The sequence below is a fragment of the Pleurodeles waltl genome, chromosome 11 (assembly GCF_031143425.1).
Source record: "Pleurodeles waltl isolate 20211129_DDA chromosome 11, aPleWal1.hap1.20221129, whole genome shotgun sequence".
Taxonomy (NCBI): domain Eukaryota; kingdom Metazoa; phylum Chordata; class Amphibia; order Caudata; family Salamandridae; genus Pleurodeles; species Pleurodeles waltl.
Window position 1 is genome coordinate 136,580,075 of NC_090450.1, and position 25,605 is coordinate 136,605,679.

General features: G+C 46.2%; 1 protein-coding gene across 2 annotated transcripts in view; it reads left to right on the plus strand.

The window, feature by feature from the left end:
* The window catches only part of LOC138266585 (uncharacterized), an 808,694-nt gene that overhangs the window by 319,511 nt on the left and 463,578 nt on the right, over positions 1–25,605 (plus strand). For both annotated transcript variants that reach the window (XM_069215427.1, XM_069215428.1), the window contains exon 3: positions 20,171–20,241. In XM_069215427.1, the coding sequence (XP_069071528.1) occupies positions 20,171–20,241 (71 nt within the window). The remainder of the gene's footprint in view (positions 1–20,170; positions 20,242–25,605) is intronic.

A 25,605-nucleotide genomic window follows, 5' to 3' on the forward strand; every position in this document is an offset into this window, starting at 1 on the left:
TGGATGTCGAAAGATACGTTCAGGGTTGTCCCATATGTGCTCAAGTAAAAATTACCCGTACCAGACCTATGGGATTACTACAACCATTACCTGTTCCACCTGCTCCCTGGCACACCATTTCTACTGATTTCATGTGTTCACTACCTCAATCAGCAGGAAACTGGGTTATCATGGTCACAATAGATTCCTTTACAAAGATGGCTCACTTCACTGCCCTGAAGAAATTACCTACTTCCCAAGAACTAAGTCACATATTTATCCATCATATTTTCCGTCTCCATGGACTCCCACACAGCATTGTATCTGACAGGGGACCTCAGTACATCTCCCGGTTTTGGAAACATTTCTTTAAGATACTGAATATCAATATAGCACTATCATCGGGTTTCCATCCTCAAACCAATGGATAGATTGAGCGTCTCAACCAAGGATTGGAGCAGTACCTTCGCTGCTTTTGTAATTCTACCCAGAGCAACTGGAACACTTACCTTCCTATCGCTGAATTCTCTTACAATAACAATGTCAATAGTGCCTCCAAGGTCACTCCTTTTTTCTGTTCTTATGGCTATCATCCTACCTCATTTCCTACTACTCCTCAGTCTACCTCTTCTCTTCCTGCTGTCACTTCATTTTCCAGATGACTTTTACAGATCCATAGATTGATTCGATCTAACTTGTTGAACACCAAGAGATACATGAAGAGAATAGCAGATAAGAAGCGTAGGGATGCTCCAGTATATCACCTTCAGGATAAAGTCTGGCTTTCTTCAAAATTTTTGCCTTTTCGCCTTTCTCAGAATAAGTTTACACCTCGTTACTACGGTCCTTTCCTTATTCTTCAGCTGATTAATCCTGTCACTGTCCGTCTTCACTTGCCTCGTACCTGGAGGATTCATCCGGTCTTTCATGTTTCCCAGCTCAAACCCTATCTATCTGATCCTTGCTCTCGACAGTTTCCTTGTCCTCCTCCTTTGTTAGTGGATGATCTACCAGAATATGAGGTACATGAGATTTGTGACTCTCGTATCTTTCACAAACGTCTTCGGTATCTGATTCATTGGAAGGGTTACCCTCTCAGTGAATGCTCTTGGGAAGATGCATCTTCTGTTCACGCACCTCTTCAGATTCGTCATTTTCACCGCTTGTTTCCGCACAAACCTGGATCTTCGGGGGGGAACCTACTGTTGCGCCACTGCGCGCAGCATGAGCCAAACATTCGGCTTGGGCCGCGGCACACGGTCTGAAGATGCGGCGCGTTCCCAGACTGCTGTGCACATTACGAGGCCCCAAATTGGGCATGGGGCCTCGTTCTTTTTTAGCGCGACGCGCTTCCAGGCAGGTCTGACCTCCCCCACTCACCTGTTCTTCTTTTCTTCTTATTTTCATGTTGTTTTGTTGTGCCTTCCTTTATGTTTTTTCCTTTTCCCATATTACCCCTCTCTTCCCAGAATTCCTCGTTCCCTACTCTCTAGGGCTCCTAGTCCATTATGTTCTATGTGTTTTTCCCTATCTAAGATGGTGTCCTTGTACTTCCTGTTGGTCGCTTCCTGTTTGTTGGTATTTAAGGGCTGTGATTCTTTCTCTCCTTACGCTGCAACACTTTCTGTTTGGATGGTGTCTTTGCTCTTGTTTCCTTGTATTCTATACTGGTTCTCGTTTGCTCCAGTATTTTTGCCTGTATTTTTGCTCCTGTAATTTACCCATTCATTTTGTTCCTGTTCAGGAATCTATCCTTTTGGAGGATTTTTCCCCTTTCAGGTTTTTTTTTCCCTCTGGCACTACTTCTGAGGGACAAGGCCTGCTCTTGGCGTATCCATTGCCTGCAGCACTGTGGCTACCAGAAAGAGTCGCCCCTAGCTGGGCGAAGGCCGAACATTCAGGAACAAGATCATCGCCACTCGTTCTGCGGACTCCAGGTTAAAGCAGCACGTACGTCGTGACAGCTCACCCCATTGGTAGCTTGGCAGAAGCAGTCAGGCTTATCTCAGAGGCAATGTGTAAAGTATTTGTACAAACACACACAGTAGCACAGCTATAAATCCACAAAAGGACTCCACACCAGTTTAGGAAAATAGCCAAGATTTTTCTAAATCAAACAATACCAAAATGACTAAAAATCCAACATACATAAGCAAAGATATGATTTTTTAAAGTAAAAAGAGTCTTAATCCATAGAAATCAATGGATGTGTTGTTTTAGAACAAAGTACTTGGTATGCGTGAAAAATAAAGCCGCACTGGCAAGTGTGCATCAGAAAAGCAATTGATGCGTCAATTCCTTACTCGCAAGTGAGGCCGTGAGTCGATCTTTTCTCCACCGGGCAAGCAATGTGTCAATTCTTTACTCACAGGAAAGGGATGCATCGATTTTTGGACAAGCAGCATCATGGTGATGTTGGAGATTTTGACAACCAGGGTCATTGTGTGGAAAATTCCAACATGCTCTGTGAATGGTTCGCAATGAGAACAGGCGCTGCATCAATTCTCCAGCTGTGAGGCAGGTGCTGCGTCTACTTTTTTAGCCACGGGACAGGCACTGCGTTGATTTTTCTGACACGCACACAGCGGTGCACGGATTTCCTCCCGCAGGGTACTACTTTCCACTTCTAAGGGCCCAGGGACTGGCTTTGGCCCCACCCCTCCCATCAGCGCCTTGAGACCATCACAGGTCAGTAGTGCGCTTTACAAATGCTTTGATTGATTGATTGACCTCGGGTAGGTCGCTCCCCTGCCGCTGCAGCTCCACCTGCCCAGGCCCCTGCCACCTGTATGTGGATCTTAGACTCCACTCCTGCGCTTGCTAATAAGTTGCCTTCTTTCTCTCTTGTTGCCTTTTTCTCTTTTCTGCCTTTCTCGCTCTTTTGCCTTTCTCGCTCCCTTGCCTTTATCGCTCTTTTGCCTTTCTCGCTCTTTTACCTTTACCGCTCTTTTGCCTTTCTCGCTCCTTTGCCGTTAGCGCTCTTTTGCCTTTCTTGCTCCTTTGCCGTTCTCGCTCCTTTGCCTTTCTCGCTCCTTTGCCTTTAGCGCTCTTTTGCCTTTCTCGCTCCCTTGCCGTTCTCGCTCCTTTGTCTTTAGCACTCTTTTGCCTTTTTCTTTCTTTTGCCCTTTTCTCTCTTTTGCCTTTTTCTCTCTTTTGCCCTTTTCTCTCTTTTAACTTCATCGCTCTTTTGCCTTTTTCTCTCTTTTTGCCTTTTTCTCTCTTTTAACTTTATCGCTCTTTTGCCTTTTTCTCTCCCGCCTTCCCGCCTCCCCGCTCCCCCGCATCCTGCTTTCCCACCGCTGCCCCGCCCCCCTGCTCCCATTCGTTGGCCCCCCTCCCGCCTCCCAGCTGACCCCTCCTCCCCCCCTTCCCTCTTATGGCGGCCACTGCACGGCAGAGACAGCGACCCTTGACCCTCGGGTAGGTCGCTCCCCCGCCGCGGCAGCTCCACTTGCCCAGGCCCCTGCCACCTGTGTGTAGATCTTAGACTCCACTCCTGCGCTTGCTACTAAGTTGCCTTCTTTCTCTCTTGTTGCCTTTAACTCTTTTCTGCCTTTATCGCTCTTTTGCCTTTCTCGCTCCCTTGCCTTTATCGCTCTTTTGCCTTTCTCGGTCTTTTACCTTTACCGCTCTTTTGCCTTTCTCGCTCCTTTGCCTTTAGCGTTCTTTTGCCTTTCTCGCTCCTTTGCCGTTCTCGCTCCTTTGCCTTTCTCGCTCCTTTGCCTTTAGCGCTCTTTTGCCTTTCTCGCTCCCTTGCCGTTCTCGCTCCTTTGCCTTTAGCACTCTTTTGCCTTTTTCTCTCTTTTGCCCTTTTCCTCTTTTAACTTCATCGCTCTTTTGCCTTTTTCTCTCTTTTTGCCTTTTTCTCTCTTCTAACTTTATCGCTCTTTTGCCGTTATCGCTCTTTTGCCTTTTTCTCTCCCGCATTCCCGCCTCCCCGCTCCCCCGCATCCCACTTTCCCGCCGCTGCCCCCTTGCTGCCCCGCCCCCCGCTCCCATTCGTTGTCCCCCCTCCCGCCTCACAGCTGACCCCTCCTCCCCCCTTCCCTCTTATGGCGGCCGCTGCGCGGCAGAGACAGCGGCCCTTGACCCTCAGGTAAGTCGCTCCCCCGCCGCTGCAGATCCACCTGCCCAGGCCCCTGCCACCTGTGTGTAGATCTTAGACTCCACTCCAGCGCTTGCTAATAAGTTGCCTTCTTTCTCTCTTGTTGCCTTTTTCTCTTTTCTGCCTTTATCGCTCTTTTGCCTTTCTCGCTCCCTTGCCTTTCTCGCTCTTTTGCCTTTCTCTGTCTTTTACCTTTACCGCTCTTTTGCCTTTCTCGCTCCTTTGCCATTAGCGCTCTTTTGCCTTTCTCGCTCCCTTGCCGTTCTCGCTCCTTTGCCTTTCTTGCTCCTTTGCCTTTAGCGCTCTTTTGCCTTTCTCGCTCCCTTGCCATTCTCGCTCCTTTGCGTTTAGCACTCTTTTGCCTTTTTCTCTCTTTTGCCCTTTTCTCTCTCTTGCCTTTTTCTCTCTTTTGCCCTTTTCCTCTTTTAACTTCATCGCTCTTTTGCCTTTTTCTCTCTTTCAACTTTATCACTCTTTTGCCTTTATCGCTCTTTATCCTTTTTCTCTCCTGCCTTCCCGCCTCCCTGCTCCCCGCATCCCGCTTTCCTGCCGCTGCCCCCTTGCGGCCCCGCCCCCCCTGTTCCCATTCGTTGTCCCTCCTCCCAGCTGACCCCTCCTTCCCCCCTTCCCTCTTATGGCGGACGCTGCGCGGCAGAGACAGCGACCCTTGACCCTCGGGTAGGTCGCTCCCCCGCAGCTGCAGCTCCACCTGCCCAGGCCCCTGCCACCTGTGTGTAGATCTTAGACTCCACTCCTGCGCTTGCTACTAAGTTGCCTTCTTTCTCTCTTGTTGCCTTTTTCTCTTTTCTGCCTTTATCGCTCTTTTGCCTTTCTCGCTCCCTTGCCTTTATCGCTCTTTTGCCTTTCTCGGTCTTTTACCTTTACCGCTCTTTTGCCTTTCTCGCTCCTTTGCCGTTAGCGCTCTTTTGCCTTTCTCGCTCCCTTGCCATTCTCGCTCCTTTGCCTTTCTCGCTCCTTTGCCTTTAGCGCTCTTTTGCCTTTCTCGCTCCCTTGCCGTTCTCGTTCCTTTGCGTTTAGCACTCTTTTGCCTTTTTCTCTCTTTTGCCCTTTTCTCTCTTTTGCCTTTTTCTCTCTTTTGCCCTTTTCCTCTTTTAACTTCATCGCTCTTTTGCCTTTTTCTCTCTTTCAACTTTATCACTCTTTTGCCTTTATCGCTCTTTTGCCTTTTTCTCTCCCGCCTTCCCGCCTCCCGCTCCCCCGCATCCCGCTTTCCTGCCGCTGCCCCCTTGCGGCCCGCCCCCCCCTGTTCCCATTCGTTGTCCCTCCTCCCGCCTCCCAGCTGACCCCTCCTCCCCCCTTCCCTCTTATGGCGGCTGCTGCGCGGCAGAGACAGCAACCCTTGACCCTTGGGTAGGTCGCTCCCCCGCTGCTGCAGCTCCACCTGCCCAGGCCCCTGCCACCTGTGTGTAGATCTTAGACTCCACTCCTGTGCTTGCTACTAAGTTGCCTTCTTTCTCTCTTGTTGCCTTTTCCTCTTTTCTGCCTTTATCGCTCCTTTGCCTTTCTTGCTACCTTGCCTCATCGCTCTTTTGCCTTTCTCGCTCTTGTACCTTTACCGCTCTTTTGCCTTTCTTGCTCCTTTGTCGTTAGCGCTCTTTTGCCTTTCTCGCTCCCTTTCCGTTCTTGCTCCTTTGTCTTTCTCGCTCCTTTGCCTTTAGCGCTCTTTTGCTTTTCTTGCTCCCTTGCCGTTCTCGCTCCTTTGCCTTTAGAACTCTTTTGCCTTTTTCGCTCTTTTGCCCTTTTCTCTCTTTTGCCTCTTTCTCTCTTTTGCCCTTTTCTCTCTTTTAACTTCATTGCTCTTTTGCCTTTTTCTCTCTTTTTGCCTTTTTCTCTCTTTTAACTTTATCGCTCTTTTGCCTTTATCGGTCTTTTGCCTTTTTCTCTCCCGCCTTCCCACCTCCCCGCTCCCCTGCATCCCGCTTTCCTGCCGCTGCCCCCTTGCGGCCCTGCCCCCCTGCTCCCATTCGTTGTCCCCCCTCCCGCCTCCCAGCTGACCCCTCCTCCCCTCCTTCCCGCTTATGGCAGCCGCTGGCGCGCCAAAGGCAAGCCCGTCTGCGCCCGTCTGCGCCTGGACCACGCCCAGCGCCAGAACCCCTGCCCCCCACCGCACCTAAAACCCCCATCTTAGATACGACGCCGCCTCCCTCAACTCACCAAACCCCGGACAAACAGCCAACTGCTACCAAGCCAGCCCCAAACGCACTCATGGACCCTTCGCCTGACAAGCCTGCAAGTACACCTTCCACTGAGCCTGCAGTCCTTCCACCGGCCCACGCACCAACAACCACCTCAAGTGCATCCTCCTCAACACACGCTCCGTCCACAAGCACGCCATCGAATTATGGGACCTCCTGGACACAACAGCACCTGACGTCGCCTTCATCACAGAAACCTGGATGAACGCCTCCTCGGCTCCTGACAGCGCCATAGCCACCCTGGACGGCTACAAGATCACCCGGAAAGACCGTGCCAACCAAATCGGGGGAGGAATCGCCATCATCTACAAGAACTCCATTAACATCACGACCTCCACCGAAGACACCCCCCTCGCCGCCGAACACATGCACTTCCAGATCCACACCGACCCCAGGACCACCCTCAGAGGTACTCTCGTCTACAGGCCCCCTGGCCCACGCACCCTATTCAGCGAATCCATCACTGACTTCATCACCCCGCACGCCCAAGCCTCGCCAGACTACATCCTCCTCAGGGACCTGAACTTCCACCTGGAGAAGAACAACGACACCAACACCTCCACCCTGCTCGCCAACCTCACCAACCTCAGACTCAAGCAACTGATGAACACCCCCACCCACACCGCTGGCCACACGCTCGACCCCATCTTCGTCGCCAGCAACCACATATCCTTCAGCCACTCTTCTGAGCTACACTGGACCGACCACAGATGTGTCCACTTCACCTTCAAACGTGAGACCCACCACCTTCGCACACAACAAATCCCCCGCAGACCCTGGAAAAAAATCTCCATAGAGCAGCTACTCTCAACTCTAAACCATAACCAACCAGCCATCACCACCGACGCCAACAACGCAGCCCTCAGCCTCACACAGTGGATCACCAACTGTTCCGACAACCTCGCCCCTCTCAGAAGCCACCCAAGAGAGACCAACATCAGGAAACCCCCGTGGTTCACAGACGCCCTCAAAGAATCCAAGAAATCCTGCTGTAACCTTGAAAAAACCTGGTGCAAAGAACAAACCACAGAAAACATGTCAGCCCTCAAGATCACCACCCGTGAACACCACCAGCTGATCCACTCCACCAAAAGGGCATCTTTCAAAGAGAGACTTGACAACAACACCCACAACAGCAAAGAACTCTTCAACATCGTCAAAGAGCTCTCCAACCCCAACGTCAGCTCCAACACCATCACGCCCTCACAAGAACTCTGCAACTCCCTCGCTACTTTCTTCCATCGAAAGATCACCGACCTACACGACAGCTTCGGACCCCAAACCCCGCCGCCCAGCACTGAACCTACAGCCCCAGCCACTACCCTCAACGCCTGGACCCCCATCAGCTCCGAAGAGACCAGAACCACCATGAACACCATCCACTCCGGCTCCCCCTCGGACCCGTGCCCCCATCACATCTTCACAAAAGCCAACGCCATCATCGCCCCCTATCTCCAGAGCATCATCAACAGCTCGTTCGCATCTGCCACCTTCCCCGAGAACTGGAAACACGCGGAAGTTAACGCTGTCCTGAAAAAACCCACGGCTGACCCCAACGACCTGAAGAAGTTCCGCCCCATCTCTCTTCTCCCCTTCCCGGCCAAGGTCATCGAGAAGGCCGTCAACAAGCAACTGACCACCTTACTTGAAGATAACAACCTGCTCGACCCCTCCCAATCAGGTTTTCGTGCCAACCACAGCACGGAGACCGCCCTCATCACAGTCACCGACGACATCGGAACCCTGATGGACAACGGAGAAACAACCGCCCTCATCCTCCTGGATCTCTCGGCTGCCTTCGACACCGTGTGCCACCGCACCCTAATAACCCGCCTCCGCTCCACTGGAATCCAAGAACAGGCCCTGGACTGGATCATCTCGTTCCTCGCTGACCGAACCCAAAGAGTCTACCTCCCACCCTTCCGCTCAGAACCCACCGAGATCATCTGCGGCGTTCCACAAGGCTCTTCGCTCAGCCCTACCATCTTCAATATCTACATGAGCCCCCTCGCCAACATCGCTCGCAAACACAACATCAACATCATCTCCTACGCCGACGACACCCAGCTGATACTCTCCCTCAGCAAAGACCCAGCCACTGACAAAGCCAACCTGCAGGATGGAATGAAAGACGTTGCAGAATGGATGAAGCTCAGCCGCCTGAACCTGAAGCTGAACTCTGACAAGATGGAGGTCCTCATCCTTGGACACTCCCCGTCCGCCTGGAACGACTCTTGGTGGCCCACGGCCCTGGGCACCGCACCAACCCCCTCAGACCACGCACGCAACCTCAGATTCATCCTTGACCCCCTCCTCACCATGACCAAGCAAGTCAACGCCGTCTCGTCTTCTTGCTTCCACACCATTCGCATGCTCCGAAAAATCTTCCGCTGGATCCCCGCCAAAACTAGAAAAACTGTTACCCACACCCTCATCACAAGCCGCCTGGACTACGGAAACATCCTATACGCAGGAACCAGCGCAAAGCTACAGAATCGTCTTCAGCGCATACAGAACGCCTCCGCACGCCTCATCCTCGACATACCACGCCACAGCCACATATCCGCCCACCTGAAACATCTGCACTTGCTCCCCGTCAACAAAAGAATCACCTTCAGGCTCCTTACCCACGCACACAAAGCCCTCCACAAAAAGGGCCCTGAATACCTCAACAGACGCCTCTCGTTCTACACGCCCACCCGACAGCTTCGCTGAGCCAGCCTCGCTCTCGCCGCCTTCCCTCGTAACCGCAGAACCACCGCTGGAGGTAAATCCTTCTCCTACCTGGCAGCCAAGACATGGAACTCCCTTCCCGCTCACCTAAGAACCACCCAGGACCACCTCGCCTTCAGGAAGCGCCTCAAGACTTGGCTCTTTGAGCAGCAGTACCCCCCCCCTAGCGCCTTGAGACCCTCACGGGTGAGTAACGCGCTCTATAAATGCCTTGATTGATTGATTGATTGATTGATTGACTTAGCAAGTCAGGACTCTCAGCAGAGGAGCCCAGGCACTGGCAGATGAAATCTTTGATGTCGCTGAGACTTCAGAACAGGGGGCAAGCTCAGTCCAAGCCCTTGGAGAAACTTCACAAGCAGGTTTTCTGAAAGCAAAGTCCAGTCCCTTCCCTCTTCAGGTAGAAGCAGCAGCAGCCGGCCAGCAAAGCAAAGCAACAGGCAGAGTGGCAGGTCTTCCTCAAGCATCACGCTCTTCTCCAAGGCAGAGGTTCCTCTTGATCCAGAAGTAATCTAAAGATGTGGGGTCAGCAGTCCAATAGTCATAATCATTTCTGCCTTTGAAGTAGGAAAACTTCAAAGGAAAGTCTTTGTAGTGCACAAGACCCTGCATCTTCCTTGCCCTGCCCCAGACATATACCAGGGGGTTGAGACTGAATTGTGTGAGGGCAGGCACAACCCTTTCAAGTGAAGGTGTCAGCTCATCCCTCCCACTCTAGCCCAGGAAGGAAGGAACTCGTCAGGATATTCAGGACACACCTCAGCTTCCTTTGTGTCACTGTCTAGAGTGAATTCACAAACTGCCAGACTGACCCAGACGTGTATTCATTAGCCAAGCAGAGGCACAAAATGTTTAAGCAAGAAAATATCCACTTTACAAAAGTGGCATTTTCGACAGACAATCTAAAAACAACTTTACCATAAGATGTATTTTTAAATTGTGAGTTCAGGGACCCGAAACTCCATATCTCTACCTGCTCCCAATGGGAAAATGAACTTAAAAGGTATTTAGAGGCATTTCCCATGTTAACCTATGGGAGAGTTAGGCCTTGCACTAGTACAACATGAAAAACACACCAGTGCATGTCCTTCCTTTGAAATACACTGCACCCTGCCCATGGGGGTACCTAGGGCCTACTTTAGGGGTGACTTATTTGTAGTAAAATGGAAGGTTGGGGCCTGGCAAATGGGCCAGGTCGAATTGGCAGTGCAAAATTGCACACACAGACACTGCAGTGGCAGGTCTCAGACACGTTTACACTGCTGCATGCCCATTAGTGGCATTTGATTCACACGTCCTGGGCACCTTTTATGCACTTTACTAGGGACTTACGAGTAAATCATACAGGCCAGTAATGGATAAACCAATCACCAATACAACTTAGAGAGCACACGCACCTTAGCACTGGTTAGAAGTGGGAAAGTGCCCAGAGTCCAAAAGCCAACAAAAACAGGTCAGAAAAAATAGGAGGAAGGAGGCAAAAAGTTTGGGTACGACCCTGCAAAAAGGGACATGTCCAACAATAAACATGACAGGGCTACTCCTTCCAGATCACAATCTACCACTACCACTTAAAAGTATATGAGGGCAGTTCGAATGCTAGTCTATGAGAGTAGCAGGCCTCACAGTAGTGGGAAACACATTTGTGAGTTTTTTCGCTAGCAGGACATGTTAAACACATAGGCCCTCATCATAACATTGGTGGTAAAAAACGCCTACCACCACGGCGACGTGCGCCAAAAGACCGTCGCCGCGGGTACCAGCCATCCGCCCTAATATGACCACAGCCGGATTTCCGCCACAAGAATCGCAGAAATCCAGATGTGGCCATACTGGTGGATGGTGGTAAGGTGATGCTGCTACCACCAGCAGCACCACGCCAGTAGACCGCCGCCAGCAGTATCATGACACATGATACTGCCTGGCGGTGTTCTGCTGGCGGGCGCTGCTGGCGGTAACAGCGCCCCGTCCCATCTCCTGCCGGAGGACCCCCTGGATCCAGGTGTGTCAGGTCTCCGACAGGGGTGGGGGTGTTGTGTGTGTGTCTGGGGGTGTGTGAATGTATGTGTGTGCATGAACGTGGGTGTGTGTTGAGTGTTGAATGAGTGTGTGCATGTACGGATGTGTGAGTGCCTATATTTTGTGAAATGTGAATGCATGTCTGCGTGTATGTTTGAAAGTGTGTGTGGATGTGTCTGTGATTGGATGCATGCATGCGTTTATGTATGTGTGAATGAGTGTGTGTATGCATGTGTGTGTGTATGTGAAGGGGAGGCGTGGATGTAGAGGGGTGGGGGGGGTTTGGAGAGGTAGGGGTGGGGGGCATCGGAGAGGCAGGGGGGACCCCTATCATTGAGAAGGAAGGAATTCCCTGTCACTGATATGGCCTACCACCAGGGTTTTCGTGGTGTTACGAGCGCCACGAAAACCATGGCGGTAGGTGGGGTAATAATCCCACAGGCGGCACAATGGCGCCCGCTGGGCTGGAGATGGATTTCTCCAGCCCGGGAGCTGTTACCGCCGTCGCGGTCAGAATGGTACATTGGCGTGTTGGCTTCATAATGTGGCGGTAAGTACCGCCAGCCTGTTGGCGGTACTACCGCCACATTATCGCCAAACGCCGGGGTCGTAATGACCCCCATAATGTCCTACCTTTTTTTTACATAGCACCCTGCCCCATGGGTTACCTAGGGCCTACCTTAGGGGTGACGTATATGTAGAAAAAGGGGATTTTAATGGAGGGAGGCAGGCAAAAAGTTGTGGGATGACCACCCTAAGGCTGTCAGGTCTAACAAATACCTTTTAACCCTTCCTGTATTATGAATTGTGTGTTTACTTGTAGGGTTTGTGGTGCCTTTCTCGAATGTCTAGTGATTGTGAATATTATATATCATTCTTAACTGTTTCTGTGGTTATACTATTTGTCACACTGTTCTATTGTGCATTGTGTAAGGACAGGCACAGCCTTATTCAGATGGAAGTGTCAGTTTCTCCCACCACTCTAGCCCAAAGTGGTGTTTTTTTAGGTTAACGTTAAAGTGTTATGTAAACATACCTCTGACTGGATATTAGCTTTTTTTTCAGATGTGATCATTTTGAAACACTATACCAAGATTCAGCTTTCATCACGACTTCACCTTTTGCTTACTCGTAGCAGGAGTATCAAGGAAGCTTGCTGATGTGAACTTTCCTTCACAGAGCCAGTATATGGAGCCCTCTGACTAGGAACCGGTAGCATTCTCAATGTTTGAGTACTTTGTGGCCAATATAGCTGTCAGTCCTGGAGAAATAGTCTGACAGAAGGCAATACTCCTTCACCATTAAGAGTGCCTAGCTATTTTTTGGTGGGACTTTGAAAGTTTTCTATTGGACATGCACATATTTTCAATTCGTTGTGTTTACTCTAGACATTTGAAGCAAATAGGAGGCAGTTGATGGATGTCTTTTTGGACAAGATGTACACCCTGTTATATTACTGAAGGTCAAACTTGTATCATAACACTTCTGCTGCCTTTGGCATGTTTGTGAATCACAATTCCATGGTTACTCAACCCCTCGTTTGATTCACCCGAGTATTGAACAGGTACAATAGTTCAGGGTTCCATATTTTTATGACCAATAGTAGTTTTACTACAGCTGTATTCTATTTAGGGTCACTGTTATCAGTGTTGTCATAGAACAACGCCGTGGGGAATACCATAAAGTTTCAAGATTTTGCAGTTTTTGCTGCCTTTTATAAGCGTACTTTTATGCAGATATAAAAATTCTACAGAAATGCATAATTTCTTATTTCAAACACATTGGAGCACACGGAATCAAACAGCGACTTTTAGACTAATGGACAACATATTACTGCAATATGCATACTATGTGAATAACTCGTTTTTTGTTGTTTCAATACCATTGCTAACTCAAACAGTCAATAGTGTTTCAAAAATATTTTAATTTAACGATGTTGTCATGGTAGCATCACTCAAAAGTGCAATGTAACAAAATAGTTACAAAAGACGCTAAAAAATTAAACAACCATGTACTAAAGGGTCTATATCAATGGTACTCAAAGTACGGCCCGCGGGCCTCATGCGGCCCCTCTGACCTTTACATGCGGCCCCTGGGGCAACAGGAGCACTGGACAGCTGTTTGCTCGACTCCGCTAACAAATATTAAATACACATACAATCATTTATTTCAAACTTAATTGGTGCAAAAGGAAGTAACTAGGGACTCCTGCACTTAACTTTAGAAACACCTTCATGTTTAAAGGCATCTTGCAGCATAAGTGTAAAACTAAGACAGTCTCTTCAATATTAATTAAGTGTATTTAGTTAACATGCAGAACCTTTTCGCCTTAGTACAATTTATTTTATCAGTGCATTGAGATGTATTCCTTTTATAGTGATAGTTTTCAAACATAAATTTGGAAACATTTTTTATTTCCCTTACCCTGAGAACACCACCAATAGTAAATTAAAGAGGCAAGTAACATGGTATGTGCACTTTATGTATGATAGGAACCCAGGCCACCCATAAACAACAGTATAGTTTATTAAATCAAACATAGAAGCAGGTTTTGTGCAGCGCACACCATGAATCATATATTTCGAGGTCATCTTAAATGTGATAATGCAGAAAAAGGAGGGAAAGTGACAAACAATTGCCTAGGATCACACAATTTGGGAAAGTGGGTAAGCTGGGATTAATTCCCGATTTTCTGGTGTCCCATTGTTTATTTCAGCCACTAGATGTATATCCTTTGCTTCCCCTACACCTACCTTGCCACCAATCCCCCTAGTCACCCCACCCGACTGCCACCTCCCTGGCATCAATGCGGCCCCCAGGCACGTCACAGACCAAACTTTTTGGCCCCTGGGAAAATGTTTGCGAGTACCTATGGTCTATATGTTACGACTTTCATAGTAACTTTAATATGTAGAAAAATAACAATAAAGTATACAATTACAAAAGCGACGTAACATTCAATTATGCTTAACATCTATGAGCACTCAGGCCCATATTTGTACTTTTTTTGCGCCGCATGTGCGTCAGTTTTTGACGCTAAATGGGCACAAACTTGCAAAATACCATTGTATTTTGTAAGTTTGCGCCGTTTTTGCGTCAAAAAGCAGCCCTAATGCGGCATTAAAAAAGTATAAATAAGGGCCTATATTTTGAACGTTTGCACCGCCTTTGTGCAAAAAATGACAAAAATGCGGCGTTAAAAAACTATAAATATGGACCTCAGTGTGTTGCAATCAGGAAAATTAAAAACATTTTTTTAGGGAAAACATCTCTGGCATAGCATTGCACCGTAGATTGCACTCTGCAGAAAGACATTTTATGCCACAAAACCAACATTGTTTTTTATTGTTATCGAGCAGGTTCCAAAGAAAGGACAGACATTGTTACAAAACACCAGAAAGGAACGCCCGGTCATGCACTGACATTCAAATCTAGCCGAATGTGGCCGCTGCCCGTACTATTTGATATTATCTTAGACCCCAGCTCCTTGAATACCAGTACTGTGTTTTGGGAGACTTATACCTTTCCCAAGTAATGAACAAGAAGCCGCATACGAGCGTGGCTTAAAAGCGCTAACACCAGAATAATTAAAGTGCACCCAAAACACAGTACTTGATTCTGCAAGATATATAAAGTTCATATAAACACAAGACATGCAAGATATATAAATAGATAAATTGTTCCAGAGCTCGGAAATGTGGATAATTAAAGTGGATCAAAGATACATACTCCATTATGCAGGATATATAAAGTGCAAAGAATAACAGTACTTGAGAAATAAATAAAATGTATAATGATACAGTACTTTCAAATTCACCCCATCGGAACTTAGGGGCATATTTACAAGAAAGTGGTGCATTGGTCACGATGCTCCACTTTTCTTGCGTCACCCCTGCCCCTCCTAACGACGCCATGGTTGCGCTGTATTTCCAATACGGTGCACCATGGTGGTCGATAGGACAATAGCATCAACATTTTTGATGCTATTATGGTGCTTTGCTGCACTAGCGTCAAAAATGTTGATGTAGTGCAGCAAAGCACAGAGAGGCCTATTGATTAAAATGGGTGCTTCATTTTAATGCCTGCTCCGGGCAGGTGTTAGAAATGACGGAATAAATGGTGCAGTGAAGTGTAAATTTCACTGCACCATTATTCGGGCTCGCCTGCGCCGGAACGCCACCCCTTGCATAAGTTATGCCTTGTGCAAGCATAATGTGGCTCAAGGGTTTGCAAAGTGGCGGAATGCAAGCATTTCGCAGTTTGTAAATATGGTGCAGGAGAAAGGTCTCCTCAACTCCGCCTTAGCGTAAAAAAAAAAATGATATTATGGCCGCACAAGGTGGCACCGGGGGGCTTGTAAATATGCTCCTTAAAGTGCTAATGCCACTAAATGGAGCAGTAAAATTAGATGCTAACCTAATTTGAGACAAGGTGAACTACTCCCTATACCTTAATAACACAGTGCTTCCCGTTATTCCTGCAACCTCTTAAGAGGGGAAGTGCAAGAGAAAAATATTATTCAACTAATATACAACTTTTACCCGGCGTATAATTATACCATGTCCCCCCAGTCACACTGCTTATTTAATGCTTCAAAACCCATGGAGCTTGGACAGGCATACGCCCTAAGAATGAGATGAATCAGGCATACGTCCCAAGAATGAGATGAATCAGGCATACGTCCCAAGAATGAGATAAATCAGACATGTAGGCCATCAAATGGGCTAGGCTGCGCTATTTCCTAACGAGTCTAATGGTTTCCAAATAGCTATGAACTTTGTGACATTCCAGTCTCGCTTGTAAATGCTTCTTCAGAGCTCTCGTCCTTATCATTTTCTTATGCCAACCCAGAATAGTTAGGATATTCGGCGTTCTCCAAAATTTTAATATTAAAGAGCATGCTACCATTATGGCAATGGAATAAAATATTGCCCATACTTATTTACTCTGGTACACTCATTGGAGACGCCAAATAACACTGGACTTGCTTCCAGTGTAATCTTGAACTGCACACCTTCAGTAAGGGCTTAAAAAACTCCTCCCAGAATTGAGAAAGTTTGAGACGTACAAAATATGTGCAGCCGGTTACCTGATCCATCACATTTTCAGCAATATTATTGATCCGGGACTGGCGGAAATATTGTATGCAGAACTTGCAGGCTGTATTGTGCCATCCAGCGGAACACAAAGGACATTGTTTTAAAGTTCTCCGCCCTAAGGGATTTGTGCCCTAACTCCGAGGTGAGCTTCCAGTCTTCCTTTGATAGATTACAAATAGCTTTGTCATAGATTTCCCTTATACGAAGTAATTAAGTCTTGATCTGAATTTTTAGGCAACACCCTGTACCAATTTCCAGTTCCTGTCAGCTTGCTCTTGACTAGGGGGCAAACAATTATCTGAACCTCGTTGGCTCATCTCCGGGAAATTAGCTGTTCAAAAACAGGTTATCTGAATAAAACCAAAAATTAAACTGTTGCCATTTGTTCTGGTAATGACGTAAACACATTTTCCTATCTCTCTAAAACCTTTAGATTTTCTGAATCCTAATTTTTCCCCAGATAGATTCAGGCCCAAAAATGTGCAGTCCTACAGTGGGTTAAACCTACGAAAGGCTGGGTCCTGTTGTGACCTGATCACAATGCTATTATGATTTGCCAGCCTGGTAATAGCTATTGGTAATGAAGATCCCTAAGTAGCAGGATTGGCTGGTGAGAGATACCCTGATGCTGCAAAGCTAGTTGAAGATCGCTGGATGATGCATTAAATAAAAGCAGCTCCGTTTTACCTTGATTAACCTTGTACCCACCTATACTAGCAAAATCTTTGATTACGTCGAATACTCCCTGAATATTAGCCCTGTCGGCCTTTAGGTACCAAATAATATTGTGTGCATATAATTTTATTTTTTAATCCCCTCAATAGGTGCCTAAATCAACCCTGAGCCACTAATCTTCTCCGTGACAGGTTCAATTTAAAAAGGTGAAAAGAATGGGGCACAGGGCACTCATGTCGAGTACCTCTATTTATTTTCAAAGAACCCCCTACTTTTGAATTTATAGTGATTTTGTCCTCCACGTCCTGGTACAATTTTCGAAGCATATTTATAAACTCAGGAAACCTGAATTTACACAAACTGTAAAAACGGGCATCCTAATTAACCAGGTCAAAAGCCTTTTCAGCATTTATCATGACTATGGCTGTCCTAGTTCAATTGCTCATGTAAAAATCTATATCATCAATTAAAAAGTTAGTGTTTGCTGCCATGAGCCTATTAGATACAGAGCTGCTCTGATCCTAGCATTTGAGCCACGGGGATAATGCAAGATGCCCAAACGTTTGTTATTAGTTTATAATCCATGTCAATCAGATTTATAAACTGGTAGGAATTGACGTTTGTCAGGATTTGTCTTTCTTGGGAAAGCTGACTATGGTGGATCCTTTAAAAGTTGAAGGGATAGAGGTATCTTCCCTTATTGAGGCAAAAAAATTAGTGAGGAGGTGGAGCAGCTCTTTTGCAAATGCCTTGTAGACTGCTATTGGTATGCCATCAGTACTACATGCTTTTGCATTAGGAATCTTTTGAAGCACTTCTGCCACCTCAGATATTGTTATTTTTGCTAATATTCCATCTTTTTTTGATACTAGACATTTGGGGTAAACGCTGAAATATGGTTCAAAGCTCAAGAATGGAACTGAATAGGAACTCCCATAAAGACTTCTATAATATAAAAAAACTGAGTAATTGCCTCATTCTCAGTTACCGTCATGTGAGAGTTGGGGTTCTCAATCTAATTAACCATTTGTTTCCCCTGCTTGATCCAAGTGGACCAGGCCAGGAACTTTCATATCTGCTTACTTTCTTCATATATTTGTTGCTGGTATGGTTTAAAATTGCTTATTTCCTCCAGTACAAAAAAAATACCCAAGATCCTGTCTGGCCGCCACCGGCTGTTCTTTTGAGTCAGGCCTACAATGTGCAGCTACATAGGCCCTTTTGGCAGAATTAACTGCAAATTGTGGTTCCTGTCTCAGGAAGCATGCTTCTTTTTCAGCTTTACTTTATAAGCTATAACTTCCTCAAACACTGGCTTTGAAGGCCTCCCAGACTACAAAATCTAGGGACATTTTACATTCGACTGCAAACATTTTTTTTGGGATAATCTCATTGCTGTCAGCCAGTCCTGATTTGCTAACAAGGACTTATCATACTGCCATCTAGGTCTCTCTTTTCTGGCAGTTTCCAAATCAATTGGAATATATATTACAGAATGCTCATAAAATGTGTTTGCCCAAATATCTGATGCCACCTGCCTAATTTCCAAGGATACAAAAAATAAAATGCATCTGTGAAGCAGTATTACACCTGCATGAGAAACAAGTGTATTGAGCAGTGCATGGATGGTCTGCTCACCAGGGGTCATCTAGACTAACATCCTACTTTATTATATTGCGCACCCTTGTAGTTTTTGGCCTTAGCAGTTTTTTTCTGCAATTGGGACTGTATGGGGTCAAGTCTTGGGTAAACTTAAAATTATCCCGAAAATCGTGTGCCCGTCTCCCCCATAGCAAGATTGTGTAGCTGTATTAACAACTCAACATCATTAACTGGCCATAATAGTTATCCAGATTCAAAGGGGAGTATTGAATAGTGACATTTAACCAGAGCTATCTTGCTCTTGCATCCCTAATTACATCTCTCACCTGTCAATCAACAATCAATAGACCTAACCCACTAGATCGCCACCCCTGGCATTGTGACCCCAAGCATGGCAAATTGTGCCTGAGAACATTTCTTCAGGATATTAAGTTTTGGTTTGCTCCTTTCGAGATCGGTCTTTTGAAGAAAATAAATTCTGGACTGAATGAGGAGAGCCATCTCATCAAAGCTGCATATTTATATTTGTTCAGCACACTGTTGGCATTGCATGAAAATACCTTAACATCATTCATCATTTAAACAATTCGATATAGTTCATACAAGCACTCCCATTTTTGACCCTCTTCAACCTCTTCCTCTGAATAATTTCATAATTTCCTTAACGCACATAACAGACCTACTAATTTTTTCTGCAGGTGCTCCCGCCCTGAACCCCCCCACCCAAAACCCTAATGCCCCTCTGAGACCCAAAACCTAATAGGGGAATTGTCCACACCCACCCCAACCCCTTCACCAAGTCCATTTGTTGCAATGTTGCTCCACCTGGTATCACTCGTGGCCTCCCCTGAAGGAAAAGTGACTCCTCCCACCCCTTGCTCACCCTACCCTCAATCCAAACCAGTCAGTTATTGTAATACCTAGACCTCTGGTGAGGAAACCAAGGAACAAAAGAAAAAACAAGAGAAAACTAAAGTGAACTCTACATTTTCTACAGACATTCTTGAGCTTTGTCTACATTTACAAAGAGGTGGAACTGGCCCCTCACCATCACCTTCAAATTAGATTGTTGTGCCACAGATGCCTGAGCACACTGAGTTCTGAACAAACCTGAAAGTCTTATAAATTCTCTGTGATGCTGGGGCACGGAGCCCGACATATCTTGAAAAGATTTGAAACTGGACATTTTGAGAGGGAGAGAAGCTTTTTCTCTCAGTTGCTTTAGTCAATATCTGTTCTTTAATGCAATAGTCTGAAAAGTTCACTAAAGTGGTGCATGGATATTTCAAGTTAGGTGAGCATCGAGCTGGTACTTGACGAACCCTAAAGGTAGACAGGTCCCCTATGAAATCAGGCAACACATGGGCTTTAATCAGTGAATCCACCCATTGGGGCTCGTTGTGGCTCTCGCTCCCTTCTGGAATGCCCACAAAGTGGAAATTGGAATGTCTCATATAGTTCTTCTATTTTAATTCTCAAAATATCCCTTTTGCTTTTCCATCCTGCACACCCTTTGCTGAACTGATTCCCCTTTTTAAGGGACTGATATCCTGGATTCTGCCTCCTTTAGTCTGACTGGTAACTGTGACACCATTCTTCTCTATTTTAGTTAGTCTATAATGGAGAGATGCAATGCAAAACAAAAGCTTAATGGTAAAAGTGTAAGTTCTGAAACAGAATATCAATGATTGTACAATTTACATACGTTTGATTGCCTTTCAACCCTTTCTTTTTTCTTTCAGTCTTTTAAGAACTAAGCATCAATTACTTTCTATGTCTAGAAGCTTTCACACAATGCCAACTGAAACACAAGGTTAGTACTTTATACTTTGTAAAGTTATCCTTAGTAGTTTACTTATGAAATTGCCATTAGTCAGATGCTTATTATTGTTGATGTACTTGTTGGCTTAATGGACAGTGCTATATGTTACATTAACTTTAATACAATTGAACTGCTTAGTCTAAACATATGTGTTTATAAATTGAGTATCTCATATACTTAGACATTTTTTAATTTTTGGATTAGGTATTGTGGCACATTTTTAGTCTTCGCCTGCACAGCAGCTGTACTTGCGGAAATCTCTTGTAACGAAAACCAAAACTCTTAAAAAGGGCTTAGAGACAGACCACCCATTACTTACCTTTATTTGCCATTGATTGGCCCACACATCTCTCTCGTCACTTTACCACCCATAACAAGTGCTAAAGTGCTTGTGATCATTCCCCTAAAAATGGTGTGATTGACATATACCTAAATAGCATATTTAATTTACTTATAAGTCCCTTGTAGAGTGGTATACCATATACCCAGGACCTGTAAATTAAATACTACCAGTGGCCCTGTGTTAGAAATTGGGTTTCTTGTTGGTGGAGGTATGTGTCCTGTCCAAGCAGGAACCACAATCCTAGTCAGGGTAAGTCAGATACACACTAAAATTGAACCTGTGCTCATCCTCTGGTAGATTGGCACGGAGCAGTCAGGCTTCACTTAAGAGGTAATGGGTAAAGTGTTTATGCAACACTTTAAACAGTAAAAAAGTGAAAATATCACACAAAAAGACACCACATCTGGTTAAAAAATAGAGCTTAATTCTATGAGTAAAACAAGACCAAAACAACAGAACTCCAATAAAAAGAAGTTGTAATATGAATTTTTTAATGAATATGGACCGGATTTAGAGTTTTGAGGATGGGGTTACTCCATCACACATATGACGGCTATCCCGTCCTCTGTATTGCAATCCCACTATAGCTAATGGGCATCGTAATACAGTGGATGGGATATTCATCAGGTTTGTGACAGAGTAACCCGTCTGCCAAATTCTAAATCAGGCCCTAAATGTTCAAATAGCACTTGGAAGCAATAAGGGGCATATTTATAAGTCCCTAGCATCAGCTTGCGCCACATTAACGTAATTATTTTTGACGTTAGTGTGGCCCAACGAGGCTGAATCCCGTATATTGCACCACGCTTTGCGCTACATTATGCTTGAACCAGGTATAATGTATGCAAAGGGGGCGTTCCCCTGTTAGGGGAGCCGTAAAAATGGCCTAAGGAAATCTATGAGATTTTCTTGCACCATTTTTTATGGCACTTTTAATGTTTTACACAGCACACACATGGTGGCAGTAGGGGGGTGCTAAGGGCTCACAGATAGTGGCACTGCATTTGGTGCAGCACAACTCCCCATAAATCTGCCCCTAAGTGTCTATTGGGATATGTGGCAACGCTCGACTGGGACAAAGTCAAGAGTTCAAGGCACCTGCAATGGAGGACAGTCTGATTATAAGACTCACGTAGGGCCTGCTGAGCAACAGTACTTAAATCCCTGTAGAACTACAATATGCATCGATGATCCCCAGTGCAAATGGGGAGTTGTGCCGGATTTCTTGATGCAGCTGTGGCAATGTGTCGGTTATGAGTGCCTTTGGTTCTGAATGCGATACACTGGGTTAGTCCATGCTTGAGGGGTAATGCATTGATCTTCTCTATGAAGTGCCAAGTGCTGTTTGTAGATGGAAGAGAAGTCTTTGATGTCGTTGAGATTTCAGAACCAGAGGTAAGCCAGCAAGCCCTTGGAGTTACTTTGGTTCTAGGGATATAGAGATGCAGGTCCAGTCTGTCTCACTCCCAGGCAAGGAGGGCACAAGGCAGCAGGGCAGGCATAGCGGAGCAGGAGTCCAGCAAAATCCAGCAGAGTCTAACAGAGTGAGAGTCCTTCGGCAGCACAGCAATCCTCCTTTCTGCACAGTTTCCTCAGGTCCAGAAATGTACCGAGTCGGTGGTGTCAGACGTCCAGTACTTATACCCAGCTGTGCATTTGAAGTAGAGGAAGACTTCAAAGAAGGGTACTGAAGTGCACAGAGGCCCTCTCTTCCAACCCTGGATCCAGACTCACTACGGGGGTTATGCAGTGCATTGTGTGTGGCAAGACACTGCCAATTCAGGTGAAAGTGTCAGCCACTCCCACCCATCCGGGCCAGGATGGTTCATCAGGATGTTGATGGATTACCTGTCACACCTAAGCTCCCTTTGTGTGTGACTGTCTAGAGGGATTGCACAAGTCCAGCTGTCACCCTACCCCAGACGTGTATTTGAGATAGGCAGTAGGCACCAAGGGCCATATGTACGAATGCATTTTCCCATAGACACAGAATGGGTAAAACCCTTTGCTACATCTGGCCCCAAGTGGCTAAAATAAGAAAATGACAACTTTCCAGAAGTGTCATTTTCAGAACTGCAATTTAAAATCCAACTTCACCATCATTTTAAATTGTGAGTTCAGAGACACCAAACTTGACAACCTCATCTATTCCAGATTGGGAATTACACTTATATGGTGTAATAAGATAATCCTAATGTTATCCAGTGGGAGAGATAGGACTTGCTGTAGTGAAAAAATAATTTGGGTCTTTTTTTTCACTACCTGGGCATGTAAATCTTACAAGTACATGTCCAGCTTTTTAAATACATTTCACCATGTCCTGTGGGTCACATAGGGTCTCCCGTAGGGGTGACATATGTCTAAAAAGAGAAGGTTTGATCCTGGCAAGAGGTTTAACTTGCCAGGTTGACATGGCAGTTTAAAACTGCACAGACAGACTGCCATGTCAGGCCCGAGACATGGTTAAGGGGCTGCGTAAGTGGGTGGTACAATCAGTGCTGCAGGCTCACTAGTAGCATTTAATTTATAGGCCTAGGCACATGAGGTGCACTTTACGATGGATTTATAAGTCAATTAAATATACCAGTTGATGTTATGTCAATGTTATCATGAGTTAAAGGAGAGAGCACAAGCACTTTAGCACTGGTTAGCAGTAATAAAGTGCCAAAGCCCTAAACCCAGCAAAAACAAGGTCAGAAAAATAGAGGAAGGCAGGTAAAAAGTTGGGAGGCAGACCACCCTAAGACTGTGAAGTCTAACAGCCTGAAGCACATATTGTGTCACCCACCTATGTAGCACCTTAAAACATGTTCCAGACCTTCCATTGCAGCCTGAATGCAGTTTTAAACTGTCATGTTGACATTCATCTGCATACTGATGGGTCTTCCTGGGCAGGAAAGGAGGCGGTGCTGTCACTTACACTTCAAAGGCTAGTGGCCTGACCCTACACAAGGACTGATAACCCCCCCACAGATCTTCTTATCACAGACAGGACTGTGTTGAAAGGGGAACTGGTGCATTTCAAAACCACTCTTTGAAGTCTCCTCCACTTCAAAGGCACATTTGGGTATATATACTGGGTCTCTGACCCCCTAATATCAGACAATTCTGGACTTACAGCTAGACTCTTTCAGAAAGTCAGCAGTGCTGCCCAAAAGAAGCACCTGGACTGCTTATCTGGAAGGACCACTCTCCTGCTTGTTGCCCTGATGCCTGCTGCTCCCTGACTCTGTTGGAAGGATTTTGCCTTCCCACCACAAGTGATATCCAACAGCTTGTCAGCTTGCCTCCTGTTAAGACGTCTCAGGGCCATCAAAGACTTCACCTAAGAGAGAAATTCCACTGCAACCTGCTTCCTTATCCCAGTGCATTTGCATTTCCACCCATCGTCCCTTGGCATCAAATTTGTCATCAAACCCCGCACAGCAGAAAAGGAACTGAGGCTGCATGACCAGAAATTAACACATCACCCTTCCTGCGAGGAAAGAATCAATGCATCACCTCCGCTGCACAGAAAAATCAGTGCATTGATTTATTTTCTGACGCCTCACCTCCTCTGCGTCTCTAGTGTTGTTATTTTTGATGCATCCCAGGTACTTTGTGCTAACGAGATACATTCATTGATTCCTATGGATTAAGATTTATTTAAACTTCTAAAAATGATATCTTGACTTGTGCATATTGGATTTTTGTCATTTTGGTCCTGTTTTATTCAGACAAGAATCACATTTTCTAAACTGGTGTGGAGTACTTATTGTGGTGTTTTCACTGTGTTACTGTATGCGTCTTTGCACAAATGCTTTACATACTGCCTTCTAAGGTAAGCCTGCCTGCCCTGTGTCAAACTGCCAAAGGGTAAGCACAGGATAATTTAGGTTGTGTTGTGACTTACCCTGAATAGGATTGTGGTCTTTACTTGGACAGGGTCCATACCTCTGCCAACTAGATACCCAATTTCTAACAATTTCTAACAAGTTGAAACTCTTAAGTTGCAAAAGATAGCTAAGTCATGCTTGGTACCAATGAAATTGTAATGACAATCCCTCTTTAATGGTAAAGTCAGATTGTTCATTCATGTTTAGAAAGGAGGCATTTTCCTGCCCTGTTACCTGTAGCCTGTCCTAGGTCACATGACTGGGTGTAGTTGACAGCTAGAATTTGTGAAGTCCTCCTAGACAGTTACACAAGAGAGGGATAAGGTGACACAATGGGCCACATGCTGGCAGGATGGTGGGGAGGTGGAGCTGAGCACAACCCAACTTATACCTGAATAGCCTGTATTCTGCATTCACACAAAGGGCCTCACAACCCTGTTTTGTCACTGCAGCCTGCTTGGATCCAGGGTAGGGGAGTCAGGAAATTCCAAGCACTTCAAAGAACCATTCCTATGAGCTTCCCCCAGCTTCCAGAACAAGGCACCAGGGTATGAAAATAGGACCTTCAGACCCACTCTTCAGTTCACTGTTGGACCTATGGAAGGACTCTCAGAGGACTGCCTGCTGCTGTGACCTGCTGTGCACACTTCCAGGCTGCTGCTGTACCTGGAAGGACTGCTTTTCTGCCTGGAGCGTGTCTTGAACCCTCAGAGGCTAGCCCTGCTGCTGAGCCCAACATCTTCACCTGCACCCAGGACTCCCTGAAGTTACAAAGTGACTCAGAGGGCAAGCTTTGTGGCCTCCTGTTTAGAGTCACAGGGACAAAAAAGGCTCCCAACATCTTGATCTCACACCTGGACCCAGCCTGAATGAATCTTGCATCCCCAGCCAATGTCCCACCAGTCCTGGACCCTTATTTGTGGTGCTAAAGGTTCCAGATGGCCAATTTTCAAAGCTGAGGACTTGGAGAAAATTTGGACAAAAAGTGCTCTGAGAGCCAGGAGGATACCAGGACCAACCTGCTTGCCTATCCGCTTGAGGTGCATCGCCCGTCAGACTGACTTAATGCCTTTGCCACTATGTTCTTCTCCGCAGTACCAAAAAGGGGTATTTTGACCTTGTGGAACTCTCTTTGGC